At 38.3% G+C, this 10,321-nt stretch overlaps 1 protein-coding gene across 1 annotated transcript; it reads left to right on the forward strand.

The window, feature by feature from the left end:
• Positions 1-588: 588 nt before the first annotated feature.
• On the forward strand, positions 589-4,213 carry LOC143363795 (uncharacterized). Its single transcript, XM_076804328.1, has 3 exons — positions 589-1,489; positions 1,570-2,137; positions 2,191-4,213. Exons 1-3 carry the CDS (start codon positions 589-591, stop codon positions 4,211-4,213), a joined length of 3,492 nt encoding a protein of 1,163 aa, XP_076660443.1.
• Positions 4,214-10,321: the final 6,108 nt, after the last annotated feature.

The raw sequence follows: 10,321 nt of genomic DNA on the forward strand, positions 1-10,321 counted from the left end.
GTCTGGAAGTCTAGCTTGCAATGAGTCCATACAAGATCTTGAACACGTGACACTTACAGTCAATTATACCGAGAGTCAAATCGCCTTGCACACGGCAAGGCGAATACAATACGGATCACTCGGATCCGCGCGCGTCTAAGGCAGGACCTGTCGGAATAGCCTTACTGACGAGTCCTCCGACAGGTTCGGGACGAAACGCGATTCCTTTCCTGTTCCAATCCAGTCTTCCGTATCCGTTCAAATAGTTGCCCAAGATTAAGTTGGCGGGCAACAATCGCGAAAGTACGTCGCGAACATTTGGTCCTTCGAGCCGGATACGGTGGCCTAGTGACAGTGCAGTGAGTGGAAAGACAAACTAGTGTGGACAATCGGATTAAAGGAATCAGACAGCCTTAGCCGCGATCAACCGACATTGCTGATCAGCCAGGGTGGACGAAGGCAGCCACGACCAACCATCATCGCTGACCAGCCAGTTAGACAGCAGCTGACAAGACATTTCAACCAACTACATCAGCTCAAGGTAGGCACGTTATTCTGAATTTACCGATCAGGAATTTCAATTGGGCAATTCTCAGTAAGACAGCGAAAATGGCTAACGCGATCAAAAGGAATCAACGCATTCGCGCCCTCAAACATAAACAACGCGTTTTTACCTCGAATTTGACAAACTTCACCACCGAGTTGTCAGAATATCAAGATTCCGCGACCGCACGTACAAAACTACGCGAACGAATAGATCGGCTAAGAAAACAGTTCGACGCCTTCAACGACGCGCAAGACGAATTAGGTCAATACGAAGACTTCGACCAAACCGAAACCGAGCGCAAAACTGTAACCACCGCGTACGACGACGCATTAGCGAGCGCGATACAATTATCGGAAAGTTTCTCATTGACACCAAGTCAATCTATGAGAACCACGACCGATTCGCCGGCACCGTCCACATCAAATAGCATCACCGGAATACATCTCCCGAAGATCAATCTTCCTCGTTTCGACGGTCGTCTCGAGAAATGGCTACCATTTAAAGACGCGTTTTTAAGCTTGATCCACGGTCACACCGGACTCACTGACATACAACGATTTAATTACCTGAGGTTATCAGTATCAGGACAAGCCGAATCCGCCATCGAATCGTTCACAATGAGCGAAGAAAATTACAAAGCCGCGTGGGCTCAATTATTAGAGACTTATGACAACCAACGCGCGCTCGTTCTACGACACACCGCACTATTACTCGAGACACCGGCAATGCCGGACGGTACGCCAAATTCGATCAACAATTTGATCAATTACATGCAATCCCACATCCGTTCGTTACAATCGCTCGGCCGATCTTGGGAGGATATCGCAAACGATTTCATCACGAGCATCGCGATCGATCGCATGGACCACGAAACGCGCCGTACATGGGAGCAAACCCTAGTCGACACACGCATGCCTCACGCGGCAGAGATGTTCAAACATCTCCGCAACGCATCGCATCAGAGTAGCTCTCAGAAAACAACAACAAACACGAAGAAATAAAGACATACGAATTGACCACTGTTACTTTCGGACTCGCATCAGCTCCATATTTGGCTATACGAAGTCTACACCAGTTAGCGACCGATGAAGAACGCAATTTTCCGGAAGCAGCAGCTCGTATCAAAAGAGACTTATACGTCGACGATTTATTGACCGGCACCGATTCAATCACAGAAGCGAAGAGGTTACAACATCAAACAATAACCTTGTTGAAGAAAGGTGCTCTTAATATTCGACAGTGGGCGTCGAACGAACCGAAATTGCTATCGAGTCTGAGCAAGGAATTAATCCATCCAAAAATTCTGGGAGATGCATCCACCATGAAAACACTAGGAATATCATGGGATGCCCAGCATGACACGATTAGATATTCAGTCCAACCAACAACGACAACCGAGGTCAGCAAACGAAATATCTTATCAACAATTGCAAAAATATACGATCCACTCGGCTTGCTCGGCCCTATTACGATCATTGCCAAAATCATAATGCAACGACTCTGGACCTTGAAAATCACCTGGGACGAGTCCGTACCTACCAGCATCCACACAAATGGACAAATTTCGAAAGCACTCTACAACAACTCAACGATATTGAATTCAAACGCCTTGTAAGGATAAAAAATGCAAAACGGACCGAATTACACGGCTTTTGCGACGCTAGCGAAAAGGCCTACGGCGCCTGCTTATATATACGAACAACCGATCATTCCGGGTCCATTCACGCGCACCTACTTTGCGCAAAATCACGGGTCGCGCCGCTCAGTCAGATAACCCTAGCGCGTTTAGAACTATGCGGCGCCGTACTATTAGCCACGTTATCCCAAACCGTGCGAAACGCGTTAACACACAATATCGACAAAACCATTTTCTGGACTGATTCGACCGTCGTCCTAGGCTGGTTGAAAAAACAACCTTCTACTTTAAAGACTTTCGTTGCGAACCGCGTAGCAGATATTCAACGCAAAACGGACATTCAATCATGGCGACATGTTAGGTCAACTGACAATCCAGCCGACCTCATTTCTCGGGGAACCACCGCCGTAGAATTCAACAACAATCACCTTTGGCGCAACGGACCCAAGTGGCTCACCCAAGAGCAAGCCAAATGGCCACCAGCAAGATTTGCCAGGTGTGAGGAGCTACCTGAACTACGGACGGTGACGTGTTTAGTAGGCTTGATCACCCAAACCGACGAGATTCTCATGCGATACTCGAGCATTCAAAAACTCAGACGAGTCGTTGCCTATTGTTTACGTTTTCGAACCAAACATCGGGCCTCAGGACCTTTGTCTATTAAAGAATTACAAGACGCGAACGACCGAATAATAAGATTATTACAAGCTGTTACATTTGCTCATGACATACGTGATTTGAAAATCGGAAGATTACCAAACACTAGCAATCTGATGCCATTATGTCCGTTTCTTGACGACTCAAGAGTATTACGCGTGGGGGGACGATTACAAAATTCTACCCTGCCTTTTGAACAGAGACATCCGATACTTCTACCTCGAGAGCATCACGTCACCAAACTCATAATTCGTGATTCACACCTACGAAATCATCACGCTGGAATCACAACCACGTTATACGATGTGCGACAATTGTATTGGCCAATAAATGGAAAAAACACCACACGCCAAATCATTAGGCAATGCGTCAGATGTTTCCGGGTAAAACCCACCAGCGTCGAATATGTAATGGGCAACCTACCTGCCGCGCGCGTCACCGAGGGTCGTCCTTTCATCAACAGCGGAATAGATTATTGCGGTCCCTTCTTCATAAAGGAACGACAATTCAGAAATCGGACCCGAGTTAAGGTCTACGTGGCCGTGTTCATTTGCTTTGCAACAAAGGCCGTCCATTTGGAAGTAGTCAGCGACCTGACCACCGAAGCATTTATCGCGGCACTTAAACGATTCATCGCGCGGAGAGGAATGTGCAAAAACCTAGATTCAGACAACGGTACCAACTTCGTCGGTGCCAACAATGAGTTAACGGAACTCCACCAAACATTATCTAAGGATGAGAAATTCAATTACTTTCTCACATCCAAATCTATATCATGGCATTTCATGCCCGCTCTGTCACCTCATTTCGGCGGACTGTGGGAAGCCGCCGTCAAATCATTTAAACACCATGTCAAACGTGTTGTCGGTGAAGAATTATTCACATACGAACAATTCACCACATTCGTTATCGAGATCGAAGCCATACTCAATTCGCGTCCTCTGACACCACTCTCGTCAGATCCAAACGATATATCCGCTCTTACGCCCGGCCATTTCCTGATCGGTGGTTCTTTGACGTGCATCACCGAGACTGATTTCAGCAAATCGCCATCAAATCGCCTATCCAATTGGCAACATATCCAGAAGGTCAAACAAGACTTCTGGACCCGATGGCACAAGGAATATATTCATCAACTTAACCTCCGACACAAATGGAACAAAGGGTCTCACAACATCAGCATCGGGACCATCGTACTTTTGAAGTACGATCATCTCCCACCATTGTGTTGGCATCTGGGTCGAGTACAACAAGTACACCCAGGAACCGACGGTATCATACGCGCAGTAACCGTTCGCACCATCAACGGCACATACAAACGGAACGTTAAAAGGTTAGCACCTCTTCCCGATTCAGACAGTGCACAATCGCTCGGTGCCACGACGTCAGCATAACCAAGGTGAGTCAAGGTTATCACATTTACTATTGATCGATCGACTCGATCAACGAGGGGGAGCATGTTCCGTCGCAACAGAACTGTCATCTTAAGCATGAATCGTTTCTTCATGCTATCGATAAACGAAAGGGTCTTACAGAGGGTCTTTGTTCGTAGCTCCTTTTATTTCAAAACATTCGTGATTTAGAGACGTAACCAAATAGCAACTTTGGCCCTCATCATCTCGAAGCTGTTTACAATCGGACCGACCGAACGATGTTTGTATACACAAGATGGGTCTGCAAAACCTTCGCGTTCTTTAGATACGGCCCAAGGATGTATATCCTTCGCTCGCGGCCACTAAGTACGGTCAGGCCATAAATTCATGACACGGTTCAAGGGTCTATGACAATCGACCTTTCGACAGCGTCGAATTACCAAAACACTCGGTTTTTCCCAAGTTATGCATCGCCCCACTCTTCCTTCCAACCAGGCTCTTAGCCTGAGCCTGTGGAAGGGAGTTTGAACAATTAAGGGCATGCTGATTGGAAAATGCAAGTTTTCCCTAACCAATCCGGAGAGCTTCCTTTCTCGTCGCAACGAGCGACACATACCTCTCCTACACCTAAGGCCAACCTCTCAGCCACGAGGAGCCTATAACCACCTAAGGCCAACCTCTCAGCCATGGGGAGCCTATGACCTCGAGTTAATTCTGAAAGGCGGTCGAGCTGCAAATACAGTTCATACACGATCTTCGGACGAGCAACACCACAGGTCTCATCCGAACCTTACAACTTCGCGTTGAGTCTGGAAGTCTAGCTTGCAATGAGTCCATACAAGATCTTGAACACGTGACACTTACAGTCAATTATACCGAGAGTCAAATCGCCTTGCACACGGCAAGGCGAATACAATACGGATCACTCGGATCCGCGCGCGTCTAAGGCAGGACCTGTCGGAATAGCCTTACTGACGAGTCCTCCGACAGGTTCGGGACGAAACGCGATTCCTTTCCTGTTCCAATCCAGTCTTCCGTATCCGTTCAAATAGTTGCCCAAGATTAAGTTGGCGGGCAACAATCGCGAAAGTACGTCGCGAACATTATGGTATATTCTGGAATATTCAAGTATATTCTGGTATATTCTGCTGTATTCTAGTATATTCAGGTAAATACAGGTATATTCTGGTATATTCTTCTATATTCTAGTAATATTATGGTATATTCTGGTATATTCTTCTATATTCTAGTAATATTATGGTATATTCTGGTATATTTTTCTATATTCTAGTAATATTATGGTATATTCTGGTATATTCTTCTATATTCTAGTAATATTATGGTATATTCTGGTATATTCTTCTATATTCTAGTAATATTATGGTATATTCTGGTATATTCTTGTATGTTCTAGTAATATTATGGTATATTCTCGTATATTCTTCTATATTCGAGTAATATTATGGTATATTCTGGTATATTCTTCTATATTCTAGTAATATTATGGTATATTCTCGTATATTCTTCTATATTCGAGTAATATTATGGTATATTATGTTATATTCTGGTATATTCTGGTATATTCTGCTATATTCTAGTATATTCAGGTATATTCTGGTATATTCTTCTATATTCTAGTAATATTATGGTATATTCTGGTATATTCTTCTATATTCTAGTAATATTATGGTATATTCTGGTATATTCTTCTATATTCTAGTAATATTATGGTATATTCTGGTATATTCTGCTATATTCTCGTATATTCAGGTATATTCTCGTATATTCTTCTATATTCGAGTAATATTATGGTATATTATGGCATATTCTGTTATATTCTGGTATATCCTATTATATTCTAGTATATTCAGGTATATTCACGTATATTCTTCTATATTCTAGTAATATTATGGTATATTCTGGTATATTCTGGTACATTCTGCTATATTCTAGTATATTCAGGTATATTCTCGTATAGTCTTCTATGTTCTAGTAATATTATGGTATATTCTGGTATATTCTTCTATATTCTAGTAATATTATGGTATATTCTCGTATATACTTCCATATTCGAGTAATATTATGGTATATTCTGGTATATTCAAGTATATTCTGGTATATTCTGCCATATTCTAGTATATTCAGGTATATTCAGGTATATTCTGGAATATTCTTCTATATTCTTGTAATATTATGGTATATTCTGTTATATTCTTCTATATTCTAGTAATATTATGGTAGATTCTCGTATATTCTTCTATATTCGAGTAATATTTTGGTATATTATGGTATATTCAAGTATATTCTGGTATATTCTACTATATTCTGGTATATTCTCGAATATTCTTCTATATTCTAGTAATATTATGGTATATTCTGGTATATTCTTCTATATTCTAGTAATATTATGGTATATTCTCTTATATTCTTCCATATTCTAGTAATATTATGGTATATTCTTTCATATTCTGCTATATTCTCGTATATTCTATTATATTCTGTTATATTTTAGTATATTTTGGTATATTCTCGTATATTCTTCTATATTCGAGTAATATTATGGTATATTCTGGTATATTCAAGTATATTCTGGTATATTCTGCTATATTCTAGTATATTCGCGAATATTCCTCTATATTCTAGTAATATTATGGTATATTCTCCTATATTCTAGTAATATTATCGTATATTCTCGTATGTTCTTCCATATTCGAGTAATATTATGGTATATTCTGGAATGTTTAAGTATATTCTGGTATATTCTTCTATATTCTAGTAATATTAATGTATATTCTGGTATATTCTTCTATATTCTAGTAATATTATGGTATATTCTGGTATATTCTTCTATATTCTAGTAATATTATGGTATATTCTCCTATATTCTAGTAATATTATCGTATATTCTCGTATGTTCTTCCATATTCGAGTAATATTATGGTATATTCTGGAATATTCAAGTATATTCTGGTATATTCTTCTATATTCTAGTAATATTATTGTATATTCTGGTATATTCTTCTATATTCTAGTAATATTATGGTATATTCTGGTATATTCTTCTATATTCTAGTAATATTATGGTATATTCTGGTATATTCTTCTATATTCTAGTAATATTATGGTATATTCAGGTATATTCTTCTATGTTCTATTAACATTATGGTATATTCTCGTATATTCTTCTATATTCGAGTAATATTATGGTATATTATGGTATATTCTTGTATATTGTGGTATATTCTGGTATATTCTAGTATATTCAGGTATATTCACGTATATTCTTCTATGTTCTAGTAATATTATGGTATATTCTGGTATATTCCGGTACATTCTGCTATATTCTAGTATATTCAGGTATATTCTCGTATATTCTTCTATATTCTAGTAATATTATGGTATATTCTGGTATATTCTCCTATATTCTAGTAATATTATCGTATATTCTCGTATATTCTTCTATATTCGGGTAATATTATGGTATATTCTGGTATATTCTTCTATATTCTAGTAATATTATGGTATATTCTGGTATATTCTTCTATATTCTAGTAATATTATGGTATATTCTGGTATATTCTTCTATATTCTTGTAATATTATGGTATATTCTGTTATATTCTTCTATATTCTAGTAATATTATGGTATATTCTGGTATATTCTTCTATATTCGAGTAATATTATGGTATATTCTGGTATATTCAAGTATATTCTGGTATATTCTGCTATATTCTAGTATATTCGCGAATATTCTTCTATATTCGAGTAATATTATGGTATATTCACCTATATTCTAGTAATATTATTGTATATTCTCGTATATTCTTCTATATTCGAGTTATATATGGTATATTCTGGTATATTCAAGTATATTCTGGTATATTCTGCTATATTCTAGTATATTCAGGTATATTCAGGTATATTCTGGTATATTCTTCTATATTCTAGTAATATTATGGTATATTCTGGTATATTCTTCTATATTCTTGTAATATTATGGTATATTCTGTTATATTCTTCTATATTCTAGTAATATTATGGTATATTCTGGTATATTCTTCTATATTCGAGTAATATTATGGTATATTCTGGTATATTCAAGTATATTCTGGTATATTCTGCTATATTCTAGTATATTCGCGAATATTCTTCTATATCCTAGTAATATTATGGTATATTCTGGTATATTCTTCTATATTCTAGTAATATTATGGTATATTCTGGTACATTCTTCTATATTCTAGTAATATTATGGTATATTCTGGTATATTCTTCTATGTTCTAGTAACATTATGGTATATTCTCGTATATTCTTCTATATTCGAGTAAAATTATGGTATATTATGGTATATTCTTGTATATTCTGGTATATTCTGATATATTCTAGTATATTCAGGTATATTCTCGTATATTCTTCTATATTCTAGTAATATTATGGTATATTCTGGTATATTCCAGTACATTCTGCTATATTCTAGTATATTCAGGTATATTCTCGTATATTCTTCTATATTCTAGTAATATTATGGTATATTCTGGTATATTCAAGTATATTCTGGTATATTCTGCTAGAACGTAATCATAGAGGATCCTATCCTCTATAATATCGTATCCTCTATCCTATCCAATCCTGTATCCTATCCGATCCTCTATCCTATCCTATCCTCTATAATATCGTACCCTCTATCTTATCCTATCCTCTATCCTATAATATCATCCATCCTATCCTATTCTATATCCTACCCTATCCTATCCTCTATCGTATGCTATCCTCTATCCTATCCTATCCTCTATCCTATCCTATCTTCTATCCTATCGTATCCTCTATCCTATCCTATCCTCTATCCTATCCTATCCTCTATCCTATCCAATACTGTATCTTACCCGATCCTTTATCCTATCCTATCCTCTATAATATCCTATCCCCTATCCTATCCTCTATTCGATCCTCTCCACTATAATATCGTATCCTCTATCCTATCCTATCCAATCCCCTGTCCTATCCTCCATCTTATCCTATCCTCTATCCTATCCTATCCTCTATCCTATTCTATACTCCATCCTATCCTATCCTCTATCCTATCCTATCCTCGATCCTATATTATCCTCAATAGTATACTATCCTCTATCCTATCCTATTCTCTATCCTATCCTATCCTATATCCTATCCTATACTATCCTATCCTCTATCCTATCCTATCCTCTATCCTATCCTATCCTCTATCCTATCCTATCCTCTATCCTATCCTATCCTCTATCCTATCCTATCCTCTATCCTATCCTATCCTCTATCCTATCCTATCCTCTATCCTATCCAATACTGTATCTTATGCGATCCTCTAACCTATCCTATCCTCAATCCTATCCTATCCTCAATCCTATCTTATCATCTATCCTATCCTATTCTCTATCCTATCCTATCCTACATCCTATCCTATACTATCCTATCCTCTATCCTATCCTATCCTCTATCCTACCCTATCCTCTATCCTATCCAATCCTCTATCCTATCCTATCCTCGATCCTATCTTATCCCCAATCCTATCCTATCCTCTATCCTATCCTATTCTCTATCCTATCCTCTATCCTGTCCTATCCTCTATCCTATCCTATCCTCTATCCTATCCTATCCTCTATCCTATCCAATACTGTATCTTATCCGATCCTCTATCCTATCCTATCCTCTATAATATCCTATCCCCTATCCTATCCTCTATTCGATCCTCTCCACTATAATATCGTATCCTCTATCCTATCCTATCCAATCCCCTGTCCTATCCTCCATCTTATCCTATCCTCTATCCTATTCTATACTCCATCCTATCCTATCCTCTATCCTATCCTATCCTCGATCCTATATTATCCTCAATAGTATACTATCCTCTATCCTATCCTATTCTCTATCCTATCCTATCCTATATCCTATCCTATACTATCCTATCCTCTATCCTATCCTATCCTCTATCCTATCCTATCCTCTATCCTATCCTATCCTCTATCCTATCCTATCCTCTATCCTATCCTATCCTCTATCCTATCCTATCCTCTATCCTATCCTATCCTCTATCCTATCCTATCCTCTATCCTATCCAATACTGTATCTTATGCGATCCTCTATCCTATCCTATC

The sequence above is a fragment of the Halictus rubicundus genome, unplaced genomic scaffold (assembly GCF_050948215.1).
Source record: "Halictus rubicundus isolate RS-2024b unplaced genomic scaffold, iyHalRubi1_principal scaffold0130, whole genome shotgun sequence".
In the NCBI taxonomy this organism is placed as follows: Eukaryota; Metazoa; Arthropoda; class Insecta; order Hymenoptera; family Halictidae; genus Halictus; species Halictus rubicundus.